General features: G+C 35.1%; 1 protein-coding gene across 4 annotated transcripts in view; it reads right to left on the bottom strand.

Annotated features, from left to right (window-relative positions):
* The window catches only part of CHR5 (chromatin remodeling 5), a 38,295-nt gene extending 17,483 nt beyond the window's left edge, over positions 1-20,812 (bottom strand). The window contains exons 1-9 of one of the 4 annotated variants that reach the window (XM_086425265.1): positions 20,448-20,812; positions 18,091-18,856; positions 17,857-17,921; positions 13,616-14,059; positions 9,815-10,039; positions 9,550-9,633; positions 6,278-6,337; positions 6,084-6,187; positions 4,943-4,994 (exon numbers count right to left, since the gene is read on the bottom strand). In XM_086425265.1, the coding sequence (XP_086281391.1) occupies positions 4,943-4,994; positions 6,084-6,187; positions 6,278-6,337; positions 9,550-9,633; positions 9,815-10,039; positions 13,616-14,059; positions 17,857-17,921; positions 18,091-18,799 (1,743 nt within the window). In that variant the 5' untranslated portion in view covers positions 18,800-18,856; positions 20,448-20,812. Of the gene's footprint in view, positions 1-4,942; positions 4,995-6,083; positions 6,188-6,277; positions 6,338-9,549; positions 9,634-9,814; positions 10,040-12,848; positions 13,240-13,615; positions 14,060-17,856; positions 17,925-18,090; positions 18,857-20,447 lie in introns of those variants that run through there. The other 3 variants (XM_086425264.1, XM_086425266.1, XM_086425267.1) reach the window with 3 other exon arrangements.
* Positions 20,813-23,967: the final 3,155 nt, after the last annotated feature.

Below are 23,967 nucleotides of genomic sequence, written 5' to 3'. Positions count from 1 at the left end.
AATTCCCCATGTATAAAGTTTAATTACACAACCTTCAATTAAAAACTTGGCCAACCTATTACATTTCTAAGCACCTCATAAAAGAAGATAGAAGATCATCAACTAGCACCCTACACATAACCAAATGCATTTGACAATCACCACGGGCCTACTACTTCACCACATTGTTATTCTATTTGTTCTGACAAGTAATAAAAGGGCCAAATCATTACCCCAATGTTCAAAGGCCCCTGTACATATGGGAGGGCACACATATAATTGTTGATCAAATTCATCCATCCCACAGAACCCCAAGAGAATTCCCATTGAAGATAAAACTTGATCTAGGTAGGCCCCGTGTGAAGGCCATGTACTCTGACACCTAGAGTTTAGGTGTAGCTCGCCCCAGAATCACCCAGGAGTACTCATGTAAACTATGTAAAGCTCACATATGAAGCCATATCAGCCCCGTGCCAAGACATATATGTTAGCTTACTGGCATTTTAGTAGTAAGGGAGTATGACCGGCCTCTACTTTCGATGTTTCCTTCTAGAAACCTAAGAAAGGTTTAGCATACACTTTGTAGGAAGAGTGTTTAGTGCTTCTTAATCCCTGGCCTACACTCACGTTGACTTCAAGCCCTCGTGCCAAGCTACGTGGAGTCCCGCGTGTCATAGATCATCAGTTGCTAGTAACACACCTATTTGATTTTTTACGTGTTACACCATATAATCAATATTACATCAACAAAGTTGCCTCCAGGCTTTGCCTCGTGTTGCCCCGTTCTCTTACTTGCTAGCTACGTATTATGTGTGTGAATATTATTTTTATAGGCTTGCTTGTGGATTAGCACCCCTTATGCCGCACAACCTCGCTTCGAAAGAACACGGCCGTGACACCCCAGCATAGACCAAGGAAAGGCCTCCCCTCAAAACCTCAATAGCCAAGCTCACACTATATAAAATGTTGCTCCATTTCTAATCAAATCCGCTACATTGGACTCCTAATACTCCAAATAAATACTCAAACATTACCATTAACCTCCAAGTGTAACTAACCGTTGATGTCAGCCAATACGAATCTTCAAGAAAAAAAAAAAAGTTGGTGAATCTTAGGTAGAAATATGATTGTCTTCCTTTTATAAGTCCCAACGGAAAAAATAAACAGCTCCAAAGACTATCGTCTGCCTAAAACATCCACCATATTCCTTGGAAATACTAAATTTACATTGAAGTAACACAAACAGTAGCTACAAATTTCTTGAACCTCCTTGCAATGGCTATATAAATGTTTAGCATTTTCCTCATTCTATTTGCGTATACACAACAACTACTTTGTTTTTACTTTTCTTTAGTGGATAATGTTGGCAACCATTTACCCCAAAAGACTTATCAAATGGGAAGGCGCAACTCTAAATATAAGAGGGTCACAAGTCAACACGATACGTGAGCACATGACACCCGGGAGCGGAGGCGGATAACACAATACTCAACACTCCCCCCTCACCCAGGAGACTAGAACCTGTAACCTGTATGAACCTAGCTCTCTAATACCATGCTGACAACCATTTACCCCAAAAGACCGATCTGATGAGGAAAGCGCAACTATGAATATAAGAGGGTTCGTCATGGATCAAACTGGGACACGATACGTGAGCACGTGACATCTTGGAGTAGAAGCAGATAACAAAACACTCAACAAATAATATGATCAATGTGTTCATAAATCCAAGAAAACGTATCCAGTGTAAGAGGGATGGGTTCCCCCAAATCTTCTCCACACAGGTAGTGTGGCTAGACTCCTCAAAAAGGGGATTTCCTGGTTCTCTTTGCTCTATCAATCAAGAAAGAATGTCCAGTTAATGACTTCAGAGGTGATAATGTATCTTGAAACGTAGGTTTCAGGAGAAATCTTAATGAATAGAAACATAGATTTTGTTGCTTCTTTAATATCCCCGATTGGAAGACAAACTTATGAAACCCATTGAATGAAGACAAGAGATTTGTATTCAAGGGATAAATAGGGTGTGTTCACAATGAGTTCCCTTGACTAATCTTTGCAACAACTCCTGTCCAAATTTACAAGCTTCTTTCATGTGAGGCTCAAAGATTCCATCAGATTTCCTATTTTTGTTAGGCCCATCAAATTAAATCATAACAACTAACAACCAGCTTCCATAATTGGATCTTGAACAATTATTGCTCTATGGACAATGGTGAATCGGCATATCGAACTTGGTGAAAATTATTTAGAGTTTTTTCAGTAGTCCAGGATTCATTGGCTCATGTAATAGATGATTATGGCATACTACTTCAACATTTGTATCAACAGTTAATGGATTGGACCATCTTACCATTTGAAGCAATTAGATTTCTTCCTATAAAACCCCATTTTGGCCAACACTAAATATAATAATTCTAGAACTCACATTTTCACTATCATTTATGGGCCTAGCATCACATCCCAACTCATTTCCACCAAATCCAATGATATCAAAAATGTCACAAAATCCCCCTTACACAACTATCAAACCGCAAAGACCACCAACATCTAGCTGTATTCAAAGATTGCAACCCCTACAACATATCCAACCATTGTCAGCAACTTATCAATCAATGATACCAAGAAATACATACACCTCAACCTGACATTTAAGACTTTGCACCCTTTACCATGGCTCCATTTCCCTAATGCCATCAAATCTCTACCTACACAATCCTTTGAAATGGACATGCTTAACACCAAAACAAAACCTTCCTCAAACAGCAGTAAAATTTACACCTCATCATGTTACTGCCTCTAAAAATCCCCATCAAATGGAGTGCATGATCCAACTCCCATATTACAATTGCATCACAACTGAGTGCGTCCGAAAAAAAGTTTGATACTAATCAAAATCTTGGTTCTTTCAATCCTCGAAATCTACGTTTATACATAGACCAAATCTAGAAAGAACTGACAATAAAGATCAAATCAAGCCTAAAACACAGGTAGACAATCTCTAAGTCTTCTCATCCTTAAACACAATGGTCAATATCCACAAGTGGTTGTCACTGTCTCAAATTCCTTTGAATTTTTCCAAAATTCACCAAATAAGGGACTAGCTGGTTACAAAGACAAATTAACTGGTGATTTGACGATTAATCAACAAATAGGGTAAATTTTTTATCCTTCAACCTCAACATTTAATCTTCTTCAAGCTTAAATAGGGTTTTTAGGCAGATTGAAGAAGATGGGTTTTCGGGAAGAAACACAAAAAAAATCATTTGTATAATTCCTGCAATTTTTCTGATTCTTTCAAAACTTCCTGCATATAACTGGATTAGATTAACCAAACTGTCTCCAAGCAGAATAATTGTCAAATCTGAACTTGGTTACCATTATTGATTTGATCATTACCATCGCAAAACCAACTACTGCCACAAGTGCAATCATATGAATTCTCACAAAACCAGGCCTCACTAATGTCAACGTTAGCTAGACAAATGGTGATCTAATTTCTTGTTGAATTCTTCAGTCATATCATCCTGCTTTTCTCGACCTACCACATACCTTTTCGACGTTATCCAACAATCACCAAATGAAACTTTTTCACAATGTAAATAAAAGATCACCCTGCCACATAATCTTCAAGGAAAGGATTTTGGCTTATTTAAGGGCTCCAAGCAATGTTATAAGATTTACACATTTTTGGATGAATGCTCTGGCCTTTTTGAATGACAATTAAAAAACTGAGCTTCACTATCCAGGAAACTGTGAATTTTATCCAACAGCTAAGCATGGAAACCTTTTAGTTGCTAGACCATGTAAAGAGAGCTTCAAAGGAATATAAATCAACTCAGGTCTTGTGTCCAAATACAAAAACTACATCACATGATGTTCAACTATGTCCCCCTTGGAGTTGGAGTTCGGCAGCCATCCATTTTCAAAGTCTTAGATCTTAACACAAAAATGTTTTTCATGATTTTTTTTTTTCAAACCTAATCCGAACCATTAATTATAGAGGAGGTGTCATTTGGACCAACATGGCAGTCCATGTGGCCCAAATTAGGACCTCAGTCCAAGCTGTATATGTATGTTCTGTATATTGAAGCAAAAGGCATATCATTTTAAAAGTGTCTCTCATATAGCAATGGAGACCCTATTACCTTGTACAAGATTCAGTTCCTCCTAAAGAATTATGAGAGAAAAGCAAATGACTTTTTCACAGGGCTACAACTTGGCCTGAACCAGCCCAACCCAAGCTTGAGTCAAGCCTATGCTGGATTTTCCCAAACTCGATTTGGGCTCGGGACGGAATTTTAGAGCTGATCCAGTATCAAGTCAGGCTTCGGTTGACAACTTGGGAAACCTAACTCAACGCAAACCAGATGTTTATTATATATAGGGTAAATTACACTGACCCCCTATGATTTAGCATAATTCTATGTTAACCCCCTAACATTTTGATAATTGCACTTACCTCCTGTCACATATGGTGTTAACATTCAAATGTAATTTTACTATTTTACCTCTCATTTTATCTTTCGTATTGCAAAAAAATAATTTTTAAAGATAAAAATGCCCTCGTCTAAGCATTCTCACACTTGTACACATGAATCCATTTTTTCACAGGGATATTTTTGTCTATGAAAAAAAATGGCATTGTAAAAAGGGCAAAATAGTCATTAAAAATGTTTTAAAAATCATTTTTTTAACTGTTTTATCAGCGGCAAGTAGACCGAAGGGAACTGAGCACATTAGATAACTATATGGGGAAGTAAGTGCAATTGCAAAAAGATAAGGCAGTCGACATAGAATTATGCCAAAGATAGTGGGGAAAGTGCAATTTACTCTTATATATTACACAACATAGAAATAAATTGAATCTATAAGATACACCCTAGTTTCCTCTATCACAATATATTGCAAAAGTAATTTTGAAAAGGGAAGGGATGCTAAAATAGAACAGAACAATACATACCTTGTACTCATCAATTGCATCTTGAGCGAATGCAATATCTACGTCCTTTTCCCTGAAAATGCACACCAATAACCATCAAAAGAAAGGTATCAAATTATGATTTCAATTTCTATTTTGGTCAGTTTGGAAATGGAAATATTTCGTAGAAATATTTGGACTAGTGTGGAAATAAATACAATTTCCATACAAATATTGGGAAATTTTTTATTGAAACCATAGAAAATGCTAAAACTAACATGAAAAACGTATTCATAAGTCATCAAACTACAATAACCATATAGAGTGTGAAAATGAAAGTCAATAGTGTTTCTCTTTGCATTGGCATTGGAATCTGAGAGCTCAACAACCAAAAGCAACGATATTCTACATAGAAATGGAAATAATAATGCCATATTAACTACATATACCTTCATATTAAGACACTTGCTTCAATAAACAAACTATTAAGTACTAAATTAACACATTATTGTAGTTTATTTTTTAAATTCTTATGAACAACTTACTAATTAAGTAACCGAGTCATTAGAACATATACAATGGTATGTGTGCTCTTACCTGTAAATATGTTAAACATAGTCAAAATAAAGGATATAATAATTTATTTCTTCTAATAAATAAATATTATGAGTAATTTTCAAGTCCTTTATACAAGTGACAGAATTTTTATTATCTTCATCAATAATTTATTATAATTTTTTTCATAAGAATATTTCGGTCAAAATTTATTGTTCCTTGAATATTCTCATTTTAAAATTTTAATCTTAACTTATTGTCCATTGAAATATTTCCCCCGAAATCTTGCATTTTTATACTAAAATTTGATTATTTTAATTGAAATTTACTATACACAGAAATATTTCATAAGATGAATGGTGGTTTCCACTTACATATATACTAAAGGAAATTATTGGTTACATATCATGGCAAGCCTTGACAATATATTGTGTATTTCATGGAAATTTGTTGAAACTTAATACTATGATCATAAGTTCTAAAGAATCCACAAAGAAATAACAAGTAAACCACTTTCAACTCATTCACAGAAGCACCAAAAGTATAACATTTTGCACTAAAATTTATATCCAATACAAATCAGCAGGCCTATGCACCATCATGAAACCAACTTTTTCTAAAAATATACCACGTTGCTTCAGCATATGAGAGCCCTTGCCACTTCACTAAATACTCTGGTGCCACATCATCTGAGCCACCTTTATTGATTCTGTCAGAAAATATCCTCTCTACCTGGTAATTACATTTCGTAAGAGACAAGGTCAGAAAAATGAGAGATTAAGGGGAAACTAGTATCGCGAATAAAGTGCAAAAATGTTGAACCTGACTGTATTGCTTGATAAGATCCAACTCCATTTCCTTGCTCACATCATGAACCTCAACCTGATTACAAACAGTTCTAAACTAAGTCTATAAAGTTAAAAGAAAACTTAAAAATTTGATGGACTAGGTGGTAAGGAAAATGAGTTGGGAGTATAGAATAAATAGTTAAATAAATAAAGCCTGCCATTAAATGGGAAGTGGATGTGCCAAAATATTCCACTTCTGCCATATGACTAAACATAACTGATTACAAAGGATTTACAATAAAAAAAACCCACGGCAGAGGAAGACTGGGCCATAGCTCAAAACAAATGCTTTAGATAATTCAAAAAAAGGACTCACTGAAAAAGGGCACTTCATCACAAAATAAATAGATTAAATAAAAAGATAAACGATTCTGTCCAACATGTTAACTACAGTTACAGCACATTACCAGAAACGCACAATCAAAAAGGTTTAGACAAAAAAGAACGACAATGAGGAACCACCATGAATGTACTATTGTGCATTTTGATTAATGGAGAGCCTCACCATAGAATTATAACAGGTATTCATATTCACTATCTACTGATTGTGTTCTTCTTTTTATTGGTGTTTCATCAAATATTGCCCAGTGCCACGATTTTTCACACTCAAACATCCTGTCTAATTACCTCCATTGAGATTTTCAATGTTCCAAGTCCAGATGTGTATTTAACATTGTCTGGAAAAATTCAATGAGTATTGCTGTGTCAGCAAGCAAGGATTAAAATCTTGTCCTGAGCCCATGTCTCGGTTAGGAAAAAAACCAAATGTTCTCAACCGTGACACTTTTTTTTTTTTTTAAAGCCAAAATTTATTGATAAAAAGCAAGGTCGGGCGAGGTGAACAACCAAGAATGACAAAATACAAAACACCTACTGTAATTGCAGGTGGCACACCCGGTCCCAATTAACTACAAAATCATCAAACCCCACCCCTCTAAATTCCTCAAAAACTTTCAACCAAACCAAAATAGAACCTGGCAAAGTCAAAGTTGATCACTTGAGCATCTGATGCTTTTGCTTCGAAGACTCTCCTATTGCATTCAATCCAGAGCCCCCAGCAAATAGCGAAGGCAAGAGACTCCAAAATAGCCTCTTAGCACCCGCAAATGCACTTCCCTGCATAAGCCAACTCTCGAAAAGCTGCCTCACTGTGGCTGGGTTACAACCAGCCATTCCAAACAGCCCGAAGAAATTTCCCCATACCTGGGATGCCATTGGACAAGGTAGTAACAGGTGGTCGACTAATTCACTGGCCTAAAGGCACGTCAGGCAGCCACAAACTCCGCAAAAACCCCTCCTCATCAGGTTGTCCATTGGGCAGCCACTAATTCTCAACCGTGACACTTAGAGAAATCCAAAACATCCCCTCCCTCCCCCTCCCAAAAAAATATTAAATATATAAATGTTTGGGAATCAATTTTTTGTTCCAATCTCAATCAAAACATTCTGAGACTGTACAAAACTTTGAATCATATTAATAAGATCATCCAAGGTAAACCAATTGTGAAGATTGTGTAAGTTGAGGATCGTGCACCCAGTTCAAGTGCTTCTTTGGCGCTCTTGCTTCCATGGAAGTTTCAAGTATGTAGTATGATGCAGGACGGTGAGATGAGATAAGAAAATAGAATTTGATTTTGGAAAAGTAGGGAATTTAGGGAAATCTGGTTGGGGATTGGGTTAAGGATTAAGGATTTGGGCGACAATTGCAAAAGGTTTCTAATTATAACATTTTGAAATTACAAAGTTGAAGGTATTTGCATTAGAGAGGAGGGTTTAGGGTATTTGGGCGATAATAGGAGAGATAAGAAAATGGAATTTGATTTTGGAAAAATAGGGGATTTAGGTTATCTGGATATAGGGTAGATTTGGTTTAGGAAATAAAGGATTCAAGAATCAAGGAAGTGGTTTCAAGAATCAAGAATTCAATAAAATCAAGAACAAATAATAAATAAAAATTAGATAAGGAAAGAGATATTGGATTCACTCCAAAATGGTCTCACACCACACCATTAATGAGAATTATCAAAAGCTTTAATCTCAATTTTATTCATCATTGAAGAAAATTACAGCAATTACTTATAATATTCTCTAAACCCTAAACATAATCTCAACCATCCAACTAATGTAAATAAACTTAAAACAATTTAAATAAAACAAAAGTAAAAATATTATCTGTCTCAATCCCGTAACTTTATTTCCCTTAAATTTTCAGCCTATGAAAACTCATTAAAAATTCAATATAAAGTTATCAAATTGCCCCTAAACACTTATACTAACACCATAGGCTAATAAAACATGAAAATAACCTCAAATACTCATCCTAAACACTAAAATAAAGTCCTAAAACAAAAATCTAAATAAAAAAAAAACTAAAATCTACTTTTTAAGATTGATGTCCCCATCAATTCTCCTTGACTGGAAAGATTTCGTCACTGGGGAAATAAAATTGTAGTTATTCTCATCATCGGTTGTGTTCCACATTACAGTAAGGCTTCAAAATTGAGACATAAGCATACCATGCACTAATAAGAAGTCAAGCAAATATTTTTCTCCGGATTTGCCAGCTACGGAGTAAAACAATATGACAGGAATCCCAACCAAGCAAGCCAAGATACTGTAGATTTCATTTCTTATCTTTACTCATGTTAATACGTTGGATGTTGTGGCCATAAAAAGATTTATCACTGATAAATCTCTTCAATTTTTTAACCACCTACGAAGGAATAGCAGAAGATAATGATATGACATAAATAGGAAGGCTCTGAAAATTTAATTTTGATCAGTGTTTGTTCTCCATCAGTTGAAGATAACTCCACCTTCTCTCAAGGGCCCAAGTAAATAGTAGGGAGCTTGGCTATTTACATCTCTGGGTGCTTACCCGAAACGACATCGCTGGTAATTTATCGACGAGATCGCTGATTATAAAAGTGACAAACTTGCTGAAAAACAGGTTTTGGGAATTAAAATGAATAGTGTACCGGACCCTGAATTTTGCCATATTCAGCACACAAAATGGTAATTTACCCATAAAATTATTCCAATGGCAGCAGACAAGTTCAAATACTCAGCTTTTAGGCACAGCAATGAAATAAACCATAAATAGGATTTCAAAAAAAAAAAACACAGCTCTAAATATCTACGTACAGAAACTGGTTCAGTTAATCCTTGGTATGCTCAAAGTTTCTATTCTTATTTCAAAACTTGATTTTACAGTCAAAAGCAACAATCAGACAAAATAGATATTACCTCCTCACGTGATAGTGCCTGTCTAAATTTCTTTTCCTCCATTACTCGTTTTGTATAATTTAATACCTTCTTAAAGCCACTAAGCTGCAGATTTATCAAAATAAAGAGAAGAAGGTATTTCAATATCAGGAACATGATAAATTTGGCACCAAAAAAAGGCAATTCTCTCGCTTGATGATGCCTTGTGAAAAAATTAATTAGAACCACCATGGAAATTCAACAAGACCTAGACGTGTCAACCCCATAGAGATATTGAATGACTTACATTTTGGAGATCGGAAAATGATTTCCATTGGCAATGTAAATACGACTGGCCTTTCCATTTAATGAAGAACTCCACTTCATTCCAGTCTACTTCAGAGTCTAATAAATGACTTAATACAGAAGGCTGTGTCGATTTATTGTTCCTTAAAGCATCTTCAGCCATGCCCTTTGGCTGGTGCCAAAGTACCTTTTCGATTGAGTCACTATCATCCTCTTCAATCTCCTCCTGAGAATACCATTTTAAAATGATGATAAATACAAAGAGGAGGATACAAAAGCAAATTATAACAATAAAATCAACTCCAAGAAATGAACTTTCAAAACTATAGAGGTAATTTTACAAAGACCGATCTCAATAAGATTATGGCAATCAACAATGAAGTAACCTTATCAAAGTGGTATTTAAGAAAATTTGGATAATAAAGATAATGGCTCCACGGGCAGGTGCGTGAGCATAAAGAACATGAATGCGTTGTAGAATTAACAACATTTAAATCAAATAAAACAAATTTTCCTCACAAAGTAGGTTTCGGCAAATCCACCTGTGTAGTATTTCCTTTAATTAACTGATCCCAAGCCCAATAAAATAGGGTTGTCAGGTTGGATTAAACAAATTTTCCTCACAAAGTAGTTTTTGGCAAATCCACTGGCATTGTGTTTCATGCATTACTGATCTCCAAGCCCAGATAATTATAAAGAAGGGTTGCGTCAGGTTGGCAGCCAGGGCAAAAAATACCACCACCTAACATGAATCCTGATCAGACATCTCACTTAGTGGAGCCAGTTGCAATGGGAAGAAGTTAAGGGCTTGGCTAAGGCATCTTTCAAAGACATGACTTTGGACAGGAACAAAATCCGTTTAGCCAACACAAATCTCTGGGATAAGGCTTTGACAATGATTATGATGATGACAAAGGGACACTAGTTTAGGCACTTGGGACATTGGTAGTTGTTTTTTTGTTGGGTAAGCTGGACTTGAACAGTTGAACAAGACTTCAAAGTTGAATTGCAATTTTTTTTGTTTAATGAGTAAAATTGTATTAAAAAAAACAGCTGGTTGAGAAAATCAGCAAAGAGTACAGCAAAAAAGAAAACAAAGAAACATGCTTACAGGGACAAGACGAAGGCCAAAAATACCCCCCAAAGTCTAAACAAACTCTTTCCAATTAAACAAAAGATCTTCTAAGAGGACACCCCTAACCTCAACGAAGACCTTGCACCAATAAAATAAGAACCCAAAAACCGACAAAATTATTTTGTTAACTTCAAGCAACTGGCCGTCAAAAATCCTCCTAATTTGTTCTTTCCAAATACCCCACAAGATGGAAAATGGAGTTAGTTCCCATAGCAGCCTCTTGGTCAAGGCGAAGGTGCGTCCAAGAAGCAAACACATCCTTAATTAAGTGAGGAGAAAAAAAATATTGAATGATGGTAAGAACCAAGTTACTAAGTATTGAAATGCATACGAGGCCCTACGCCATAAGTCCTCATGGTATAGAGTGATTTGTGGATGTTGTTTATACATTATTGATGTAGGATTTTGAGGGAAGAAAATAAAATATGGGGGAAAGGGAATCAGATTTGGGATCGGTTAAAGATTTGAGCTACTATAGAGTTATTGTAAAGATTTAGGGTAAACTCAAAAAGGTTTGGGGGACAGGGATTAATTATAGTGTTTTGCAATTATGGTTAGGGATTTAGGTTTATAGGGTGAAGGAAAGGGTTAAGGTTTGTAGGTTAAGAATTAAGGGTGAACGGAAAGAAGTTTCAAAAATTCAAGAATTCTTGAATTCAACAAAATCAATGCTGAAATAGCTAAATTTGATATTTTGCTTATTTAGAGGAGGTCTAACCAATTTCTAGTATTATGGGGACTAGTTTGTAATTCTGAATAGTTAATATATAAATAATGGAAGGTGCAAGTGGGTGTTTACTATAAAGCACAAAGCAGATGGCACAGTGGAAAGATACAAGGCAAAACTTGTAGCAAAAGAGTATATTCAGACCCAGAAGATTGATTATACAGAAACGTTTGCACCTATAACCAAGATGAATACTATTAAGGTGTTGGTATCCCTTACTACAAATTTATCTTGACCTACACATCAGGATGTGAAGAACACTTTCCTAAATGGAGAACTAGAAAAAGAAGTATACATGAATCCTCCTCTAGGTTTTCAGACTTTACAAAGAAAAGAAAATGTTTGTAGATTAAAAAAAATCCATTTATGGGTTGAAACAGTCTCCCTGAGACTGGTTCAATAGATTCAACAAAGTAGTGAAACAGGTGGGGTACGCTCAAAGTCATGCAGATCATACTCTCTTTGTAAAAAGGGAGAAGGAATTCATCACAATCCTCATCATGTATGTCGATGATATTGTAGTTATAGGAAATTGCTCGCATGAGATACAGAGGTTGAAGAAATTTTTAGCTTCTGAATTTGAAATCAAGGACTTAGGAGATCTGAGATATTGTTTTGGCATTAAGGAAGTTCAATCCAAGAAAGGTATATTTATTTCCCAATGTAAGTATGTGTTAGACATATTCATGATACTGAAAAACTCGGCACCAAACCTGCAGATACTCCAATGACTCAGAATCAGAAGCTTGATGACACAAAAGGATAATTATTAACAAATGTTGGGCAATTTCAAAGATTGGTGGGATGTCTTCTTTATTTGCAATTGACTAGACCAAAACATAGTCTATGCGGTTAATGCTATTAGTTAGTACATGAATGCTATTAGTCGTACGAAACATTACAAATCAAACCGAGATTTTGAACCAGGATGCCAGGTACACATCAAGTTTTGCCCATTCGAAAATCAGATTGCCTATTTTTTTTTCTTTGTACTTTTTTTCTTTTTGAGAACTTCTATTTCTTGGTTAAGCAAGAAAGCATATTAATGAAGAAGAAAATGTTGAATCAGACAATGAGATCCCAATTTATAATTATTCTCTATGTATATAACTGTACACCAAAGGGCCCCCATACCATTGGCTTCACAAACTTAATGAGAGAACAATAGTTTACCATCATGCCAACTCCCTTATGTATCAACCACATTAGCAAGTCCCCACAAACCATAACTCCACAGACCCACATAACAGTACCCAAAGAGTCCTCTTCAAGCGGTGAAGAACCCTCAAGGTTGTTTTTGAAATCAAAACCGCAAAAATGCCTTGTGTAATTCAGAAATACTGAACCATTATAGACATTTATTCCTTCCCTCAAAATCCAACTAGCCCTCATGTTTTGCCTATTGCTGCACAGGAGATCCATCAAAATAGAAATATAAAAAGTTATAGGACAAAATCTGGTGCAAACAAGAAGTAACGTTGTTTTTAGACCTACTGCACATTGCGCAAGTTCTGTTAACAATCATTTATCAACCAAACCCCATCAAAGACCATACCATATAATGTCAGATTGGTGGCATAAGATTATGAACAAAAAAATGGTGTAAAATTAAATGTTAGTAATACACAGGAATCTAGGTTATGAATTGGAAGACATAAAGTCAAAGGTTAACATGTAAGCTATCAATCAACAATTCACAAATCAAACTATCTATTTAAACTAATGATGTCATATTGAGTTAAAAAAATAATTTGTTTGTCCAACAAACCAAACTATCTTGTCTTATTCCCAATCTTGTATAATTCCCCGCACTTCCCAAACCATGTAAACATAATTCTTTTTAAAAGAAAATGTTAAAGTTAACTGAAGATTCTCCAAACACAAGAACAAAGAAGAAAAAAAAGGCAATATGGAAAAAAAGAATTATGAGAATGGTGCACCTTTTGGCTCTTTTTTGTCTTTCCTTCATCAGCCTCCTCACTATCTTCACTTTCAGCATATGAAACCACCTTTCGTACAGACCGACCTGAAGTACGGACCTCACCATTTTGCCCCATGATATTTGAAGAAATGGTGGATCGACCATTGGAGCTCTTACGAAGATGTGCACCTCTCTTTGATTTACCTTTGAAGTTCTCGTCACTGTCATTTTCTGAGTCCACTGCGGATGAATCTTCCTCTTCTGAAAGAGTTTTTCCTCTTTTTTGTCGACTATGAGCAAGAAATGATTTATGTTTTCTAACAGACTTTAAACTATTCCCCAATTTACCACGTCCCTTCCTCTGGGGTTTCCTAATATAATCTTCATCATTTTCATCTGAGATAGCAAGGTCAGAATCATTATCATCATCTTCATCCGAAGCATCACTATTCCACCCTGTATCCTGTAATTATTAAAAATAAACAAAAGTCTAATATTCGAGTTGTTGCATTTCAAACCAGTGCAATGAAGTAAATGGGGGAAAAAAAAAAAGAGTGAGCTGCGCAACTAAAAGTCCAAGTGATATTGATAATGATCCCAAGTGCATATGGTTTTCCTGAAACACAGTTAATAATCCAACCACCACAAGAAGAAATTGAATGCAATAATCTAAACAACCATCCAATAGATCAAATAGCATGTAGAGACTATCTCATACGTATGCTTTTTACCATACGTTAAACAGTAAACTTTAGAATCATACAAGATTGTTTTGGTAAGGAGTCATTTAAGATCTACGTCATCAACTTTAGATTAGTGGTTGAAGTAGCAATATCTTGCACTTATCAGTCAATTCTGCTTGATAAATTATTTAGGCCCATTGATGAACATGAACCCTACTAAAATTTGTAATGGATTACCCAAACTCTAAGTCCAAGTTTGAGGATGGAGATTGATGAGACCTACCAAGGAGAAAGAAAAATACCCCCAGCAAGGATTCACAAGCACATCCCCTCAGGAAGAAGACAACTACCAAAAGGACAAGCCTCCGAAAGAAAAAAGAAAAAAACTCCTCATGAAATCAAAGACTTTACAAAAAAACAACTAATCATCGAAAAACACCCCTTTCGACTCTTCATGGATCATAGATCAATAAGATTCTCAATCATTATGATTTTTGAGCAGCTGACCAAACAGAAAATGCCACTTGACGGAGTTTTTTTCACCCCAAATGAAGGCACCAAGGAAGGACGTATCAGAATGATTAAAAAACATGGAGTGGAAAGACTTAACTTAATCTCGACTCTTTAATCAGATTTGCACGTTTTTTTTCATATATGAAATCTGACAAGCCAAAAAAAGATCCATCAATCTGGTAACATGATCCACCTCCCAACCATTCAAGTTTCATCTGAGGCTAAGATTTCAAGAAGGATCCGAATGATACTTTGAATGGAGTGATTCTTCTTATAGGACAAAGAGAATAAAAGGGGGAATTTGCATCTCAGTGATGAGCTTCCACACCATCTAACCTCCCAAAGTCTGACTCTAACACCTCCAAACACCATAAAACCTAGGCCTTTTTTGAAATTATCATTCCCACAAAGGCTGTCTCACCAAACACAACCATAAGGAGATCTAGCCCTAGCACTCTCCCAACCCGTAACATACGACCAAACTTTTTGAAAATGCTTTTCCTTCAAAGATCGAAATCCACCATCCCAAATCTCAATGAAAATTTCAATATAACGTTTGATTCATAACATTCAACCTCTTAATCCCAAGCCCACCAATTTTTTTTGTTTTGGGGGGGGGGGGAGAGTACACACATTCTCCGCCTAACTAACTAAAATTTAGGCAACTTTGCCTTACCCATCCACATGAAATTCCTCACTTTCCTTTCAATGACATGACGATCAACATCAGCATAAAAAATAAAAAATAAAAAACTAAGAAATATGATCCACGAGAATATTAGAAATGATGTTTTCGATAAGAGTCAACCTCCCAAATTTTAAGAGGTACTTAATACTCCAAAAGGCCAGCATTTTGTCCATCTCATCAATGCAGTCCTCGACAGATTATATCCTATACCCAACCTCAGTAGCAAAGGAGGTGGATTAATGAAAGAGAGCTTACCAACAACCAAAACCCCATGCAAACCTCTTCATGATCTCTCATTCCAAAGAGGTGCTTTTATTGAAGTTTCTCTTCAAGCAAGACACTCTCGAAGCAACAAAAGAAGGCCTCTCAAGGATCAAAGATTACCAATAGACACATCCAAAATACAAGGGTATCATCTAAAAATGATAATTGTAAGACCATAGACCCATCATCCTTGATTTTATAACCCTTAATCTTGCCTCTCCCAACCACTCTTCAAAATGTCTTCCCATAACTTTAAGGAAGACAAGTATCACCTTGCCAAACCCCCGAAAACTGTAAATAAGGCTGTGAACTGCCATTAACCAAAACAGAGAACAATGCAGATGACACATTTCGTTATCAAACTTCTACACAGCTCACTAAAACCCATTCTTACCATTATATGATCCAAAAAAGTGATGTGCAAAAGTGCCGAAGCAATCAATCATCTACTTCTCCATTGCAAGGTGGCAAATTCTTTGAGGTGCCACTTTCTATCTATGTTCGGAGTTGTTGGTTGCTTCCCCATGCTATCACTGAGCTAATCACGAGTTAGGGTAAGTTGGGAGGCCACTTCTCAGCAACTAAGGGAATTCTTTGGAGCCTTTTGCTATTCTTCATGTGTTAAGGTATTTGGAAGGACTGGAATTTGTGTATTTCAAGAATAAAGAGTTCCCCCCCTCATGGACATTGTCATGCATATTTTCACTTTTTTTTTTCCAGAGTAAGAGTTTCAAACAGTTTAAGGGTCTCTTCTTCTTTGATTATTTTGTGAGAAGATGGGATTGGGCCTAAATATCAATGTTTCTTAGGTGATTAGGGTAGTTGTGCAGGGTTTTTTTTGTGTCTTTTTTCTTCTTGTTGTATCTTGGTTGATCTTCTCGCCGCCTTTTTTAATAAATTCTTATAATAAAAAAATACAAACTAATACAATTATATGCTTTCTCCATATCAATCTTACAAACTAATATCAACCTTTTCTACTTCACCTTAGAATCAATACACTTGTCGGCTACAAGCAGGTTATCTAGAATTTGTCTACCTTTCACAAATGATCATTACTTCGAAACCAAGGTTTGGGGCAAAACTGCTCTAAGTCTTGAAGCAACTTAGCAATGATCTTATAACTACTACCCACCAAACCAATGTTGAGTGTTGTGTTATCCGCCTCCACTCCCGGGTGTCACGTGCTCATGTATCATGCCCCAGGTCGACCCGTGACCCTCGTATATTCATAGTTGTGCCTTTCCGATTAGATTGGTCTTTTGGGGTAAAAAATGGTTTGTCAACATGATATCAGAGCGCTAGGTTCATACAGGTCATGGGTTCGAGTCTCCTTGAAGAAATTTTCCACCCTTATGGGTGAGGGGGAGTCTTGAGTGTTGTGTTATATGCCTCTGCTCCTGGGTATCACATGCTCACATATCGTGCCCCAATTCAACCCGTGACCCTCTTACATTCATAGCTGCGCCTTCCCCATCAAATCGGTCTTTTAGGGTAAATGGTTTGTCAACAACCTATGGACCTATAATCCTAACCATCCTCTACCCATTTTCCTTTTGAATCAGAACCATGAAAGGAAGGTTAAAAGGCTTCTTCCTGAAATTCAATCATTATCCTCATGAAAACACTTTTTACCACCTTCCAACAGCTTTTAGAAAAGCCTCTCAAGCCCACTACCCTGATCTGCAGAATTCCAATAGCTATCCAACTGCTCGAGGGTGGGACAGCTTCCAATAAAACTCTACCACACCCAACCTCATACTTTCCTCACCTTCCAACTACCCAACTTGTATTTTTACATGATGTTCATAATTTTTCCTTACTTCTCAAAAGAATAATATTTCACAATAATCAAAATATTTACATTTATGATTAGTCGAACTATCCACTAGAAAAAAAATTAAAACCCTGTGCAGACTAGTGTGCTCACAAGAACTGGAGTAAAGAAAGAGTAAATCTGCTTTCCCATTTCAATAAGACTATGAGATTTAAGTAATGATTGGAGGACCTGGAGGGATCTTCATTGAAGTCGAAGTTGCTGTAGGATTAATAGTTAAACACGCTCTTCAAATGCTCTAAGTATGATACAGAAGAATAAGGTCAAAAAATAACCTTGTTTCTGGTGCGGCCGCTTGTGTCTCCATAAACAGGCTCAAAATCCGCATCATCAGGGTCATCTTCTGCAGTAAAAAGCATATGGCTCCATCAATTAACATAATGAAAACATAATGTGTTCATCAAAGTCATAGAGTGGAAGAAAGAAAGATTTAGGTAAAAGCAGAAGGCGGAAACCACCAAAGATTCAGTTAATAAACTAGTAAAAAGTAAGAAGATCAACACAAGTACCGTCTTCATCATCATCATCTTCGTAATCATCATCATCGTCGTATTCATCGACATCTTTCTTTGATCTCCTTGACATATTATTATTGACAGCAACAGGTCTTGATTGTGGTCTCGAACTAGAAGCACTAGATCGGTTAAGTTCTCTATAATGCAAAGAATCACTCTGCTCCTCACCGTCCTGCTCATAGTAATCATCAGACAACATCTCATCTGCAGGTACATCAGCTTGACCCTTTTGAACCTCTTCTGCATCTTTCTGCCCATCATAATCTTCTGATTCTAATCTATCATCCTTTCCATCTGAGGAATTAACATCCGATCCTTCCTCACTTTTATAATCAGAATCCATGTTCTTCAATTCCCGCCCAGATTCAGAGTACATAGGTTGACAATCCTTCCAAAAAGAGGAACCCCATTTTCCAACCAAAGCCGTTCTCCTTCCAGGAGGACGAAAGTTTGGCAACCTGCCAGTAATGTTGCCATCCCCAGAGACATCGTTTTGTAGCTTACCCACGTCATCCTTTTCATCTTGGCTGTGATACGGAGCATCGATCTTCAATTCGACATTCTTCTCACTCGAACTTGCATCTCCGTCTGCATCTTCATTCCCCACTGAATTATTCACTCTCTCAACCCCATAGTCATTGCCTTTTTCGTCCAGGTCATTTTGTGAATCCATTACGTTTGAATAATTTCTGAAAAAGGCCATTTTTTTACAGATGAAGTGTTTTAACTCTACTTCAAATGCTTACCATAAATGCCTCTTCTGCAAACTCAAAGCAAATAGATTATTATAGAGCCTTATAATTACATGTTAATCATCAAACCACATAAATTTCAACCTATAAATATTTTCAACACCAACAACAACAAAAAATTAATTATATGTCCAGAACATTGTGTGAATCCATTAAGTTTGAATAATTTCTGAAAAAGACACGGACGAAGCTTTTTGACTCTACTTCAAATGCTAACCATTTAATGCCTCTTCTGCAAACTCAAAGCAAATAGATTATCATAGAGCATTACAGTTACAAGTGAATCTATCAAACCCCATAAATTTCAACCCTTAAATATTTTCAACACCCAAAAAACAAACTTTTTAAGTTTGTGTCCAGAACATTGTGTGTAATCCATTATGTTTGAATAATTACTGAGAAAACGCCATTTTTTTACAGACGGAGCTTCTAACTCTACTTCAAATGCTTCCCATGAATGCCTCTTCTGCAAACCCAAAGCAAATAGATTATCATAGGGCCTTACAGTTACAACTTACAAGTGAATCTATCAAAGCCCATTAAATATTGTCAACACCACCAACAACAACAACCAAAAAACAAACTTTTTAACTTCATGTCCAGATCATTGGGTGAATCCATTGTGCTTGAAGAATATCGGAAAAAGGCCATTTTTTACAGATGAAGCTTTTTAAATCTACTTCAAATGCTTACCATGAATGTCTCACTACAAGCTCAAAGTAAATAGATTATCATAGAGAATTACAGTTACAAGTGAATCTATCACACCTCATAAATTTCAACCTTTAAATATTTTCAGCACCCCAGAAAAAAACAAATAAACATTTTAACTTTGTGTCCAGAACATTGTGTGAATCCATTATGTTTGAATAATTTCAGAAAAACACCATGTCTTTTTACAGACGAAGTTTTTTAACTCTACTTCAAAAGCTTACCATTTAATGGCACCTCTTCTGCAAACTCAAAGCAAATAGATTAATCATAGAGCATTACAGTTACAAGCGAATCTATCAAACCCCATGAATTTCAACCTATAAGTATTTTCAACAACAATAACCAACAAAAAAACAAATTCTAAAAATGTGAACACAATTAAAGCCATAATGACAGTAAAGTAAGGAAAACTGAATATGAGAGCAACTAAAACTGTGAATTTGCAAGAAAATAGCTTAAATTAATACATGAACGGTACCAAATTGATTGAATTGAAATCAATCCAATACAAGGAACCATAGATGAATAAATATGTAATAGAGTCGAAATGAATCCATAACCACAACGAATTTTCTTAGACACAATTCTATTGAAATTGACGATCAAACAATCTCAAATAGAAACAAATCCAATTCACATAATTCAAAAACAATTCAATAAAGATAACAAACAAATCCAAGAGTACAAACGACGGATCGGTCACTGAACAAATACAGAACATAAAAATCAATTAAAAAAAGCCCTATTGAACTTCATCTACAACCATAAAGCATCAAAAACCCTAAATCTACAATCAGAAACCTCGAATCTACAACAAATTCAATCAAAAGTAACGTAATCAGAAGACACACAAGAATCGATGAAGCATCAGAGAAACAAACTTACCTTGAGATTCAAAAACGAGATGAAATAGGGGTTGGAGATATAGATAGGGAGTGCGCAGGTTAATAATCGTGCGCACCTTGTGCGACGGATGAGTCGTCGAAGAAGTAAAAGGATCAAAAGAGAAATAATGAATAAAATCGGGTTTTTGTTTTGTTTCGGGTTTAAGGTTTTTTGGGGAGTTTAGATGAAGATTATGGTGGCGGCTAATCTGCGCCGAGTGGTGAGGATTCGATCAGTTTCGAAGAGTGATTGTTTGATTCGATTTCTTGATGGATGGTGTTCGTGAGAGGAGAGAGAGAGGAGTGGGAAGAGAGAGGATTCCTTCAAGAGAGAGAGGTTATCAAAGAAAATAAAATTGCAGAAGAAAGAAAAAAAGGGGTTTTTAATTTCTTTTTATTTAGAGATTCTATACGCACACCGAAATTTTACTAACAACACACTCATCCTTAGAAGATTAAGTGGGTAAGAGGCTTTTTACATCTTAGATTGTGTGTTGAAAGTAAAGGCCAGTGTGTTAATAGAAATTGTCTTTTTATTTTCTTTAGAAGAGAGAGAGAGGTCTTTAATTTCTTTTATCTTTTAGAGTTCTATTCAAGCACCAACTTGTACTTGCAATACACTAATCCTTAGAAAATTTAGTGGGTAAATGGCTTTTTACATCTTGGATGGTGGGTTGAAAGTAAAAGGTGGTGTTCTAATAGAAGTTTTCTTTTTGTTTTCTTTCGGTGATTTAGGCATTACCCCACATTTTCCTAAATATTTAAGGTATCATTTGTTTTTTCAAATAATGGCATGCCCCTTGACCCCAATCTTTGGTAGTAAAATAATAATAAAATGACCTAAATGCCCTTTTATCTTCAGTCATCAACATTTTCTTCTCAAAACCAGTTATCTTGGCATTATTAGGTAAAATATTTTACTCTTATCCTCAACCTTAAAATTCTACGCTACTTTTAACATTTAAACCTCAAGACAAAATAAGATCTTGGGGGAAGTAGAAAATACATAAAAAATTAATAAGAAAATATTAGGATATTTTTTTTCAAAGAGTTAAGAATAAAGTTGAAAATGATAAAATGAATATAAAATCAAATAGATTAAAACTAATTTTTCATTGAGATTGAAGTGTTTAAATAGGATGAGTTTACATAAATAAAATGTAAAACCCCAAGTTTTTTATTCATATCTCAAGGAAAAATAAATAATAGAATTTTGAGAAAATTCTGAAAGTAGGACTTAGGGTAAAATTTTAAGATTTTTCTGGTCATTTTTAATTAAATCTGACCTCACTATTAGATTCGAAATAGTCGAAAAACATACTTTAACCTATAAGTTTGATTAAATATGAGTCCGAACGAAAAAATTGTAAAATCCTTGATTTTCGACTTAGACTAAGTTAAAAAAATAAATTTTTCCTAGAGAAAGAATTTTAAAAATTCAATCACACCATTGGGTTCACAACGAAAAGTTTTAGAAAATAGAGTATTTATTCGTCATTTTTAGATTCTAGAAAATTAAATTATTGTCAAAAACATAAACAACATCAATTTAAGGTCCCACAGAAAAAAATGAATTTTTATTAGAAACAAAATTTGTAGAATTTAGCACGCCATTAGATTCGCAACGAAAATTATATAAAATAGAATATTTACTCGTCACTTTTGGAGTTCGGACAGTCCGGTTATCGTCAAACAAAATAATATTAAAAATATCGATTTCGTCCTACTAACATATATAAATAATTTTAAAATAAATTCACTATTCATTGTCCCTTATAATCATCCAAAACCAGCCAAGAGTTCCAAAAAAAATTTATTTTTTTCCAACCTTCAACTTGAGATTTGTCGTGAATGGGTCGTCGTCGACTTCCGACGAAGAAGGGAAAACGTCTACAGCATGGACTTCTACCCATTTTCTTTTCTTTTTTCCTATTTCATCAAAAAATAGTCATAGGATACACAGGGGTTTCAAACATTCAACTTCGGATTTCATCTACTTTGAGTTCAAATCGTCCTTCGCTGTAGAAGGAAGAAAAAATGATGGCATCAAGATCTTTGAAATCACCGGGCCGGATTAAAAAATTAGTCACTTTGACATCAGATCTGTCTCGATTTACATATTGATCATCTCGATTTTCACGTACGTGCATTAATTCCATCACACAAAGATTGGTAAGGACTTTCAATTTATATTGATACCGTAGATTGTGAAAATTATATTTAGGGTTTTAATAAAATTTTGTTATGTATGTCAAAAATATAGAATTCTTTTTGTTAGTTCAAATTCACGTTAGGACCTTCATATTTGATGTGTTTAATTGTATTTTATAATAAATTATACATGGGTAGGATATTTCACAAAGTTATTTCCACCAGTTAGGTTCTGTGTACTGCTCGAACCCCATTTGGATCCAAATTTTATAATTTTTCAATTTAATTGATCAAAATGAATTTTAAAATTTGAAAAATGTTTGAATATTCAATGACCTCATATTGAGTTGATGAATATCAAAAAATGAATAATGTGTTCGAAAGATTAAAAACTATAAAAATCATTAAAAAAAAATTGGGTAAAATGGTAAAATGTTATAATCATATTCGAGGGGTGATGTCTACATTTTACATTGTGATGTTATGTGTGAGTTGATGAATGAATATCCATGATTAATTTATTTTTTGTTGTCACGAGGTGACGTGCATGTTTATTTACCTTCTGTTGGTGTGAGACGCTGATTTACTTTTCTATACTATTATTTTTTTAGGCCGGTGGGCCATAGTTTCATAGTGGAAAATTAGATATCAATTCTCAACTCTATAATTTTTCAATATATATATATATATAGGGTCCCGTTCAGCAGCAAACATTTTGGCCAACATTTTAGCCATTCATTTTTGTCCTATATGAGTTAGAAGTTTTGGAATGGGCTGATTTTTGGTGAGGATGATCTCTACGGTGAGGAGATCATCCTCACAAAAAATCAGCCCATTCCAAAACTTCTAACCCATGTTTTGAAAAATGTTTGGTGCTGAACATTTCCCATATATATACATGTAACTACTTTGTAAAATGTTAAAGAACTTGTGAATGTTTGAAAAGATAGTTTGTTATATCATGTAAAGTGATATACTAACTTGGGATGTATAGTAGGGACAATCAAACTCATACGTGGTATGGGATGCATATAAGAGTAGAGTCATAGTTGGAATTTGGGTTTATTCCTCTCTATATTTACTTGTGAATTTGTAATATAAAAGTGGTCGTATACAAATGAGACTATATATTTAGGAATCATATGCAGGCCTGATAAACATAGATGAAGATAATTAGTCAGTAATCACTAACAATCTATAGTAGTCGAATGTTCTGACACATCGAAAAGAGACTCATTGCTTACGGTCGCATTAAACGACTAGTTTGAGTTGGATAAATGATCCCACAAGTATGATAAACAGCAACCAATCACAAAATCAAGAATTAATAATTTATTATGGAACATCATATCCCAATTGGGAGTGATATA

The sequence above is a fragment of the Akebia trifoliata genome, chromosome 15 (assembly GCF_017979445.1).
Source record: "Akebia trifoliata isolate Shusen 1 chromosome 15, ASM1797944v1, whole genome shotgun sequence".
NCBI classification, from domain to species: Eukaryota; Viridiplantae; Streptophyta; class Magnoliopsida; order Ranunculales; family Lardizabalaceae; genus Akebia; species Akebia trifoliata.
Note: the sequence above shows the minus strand (reverse complement) of the source record. Positions and strands in the feature narration are given on the sequence as shown.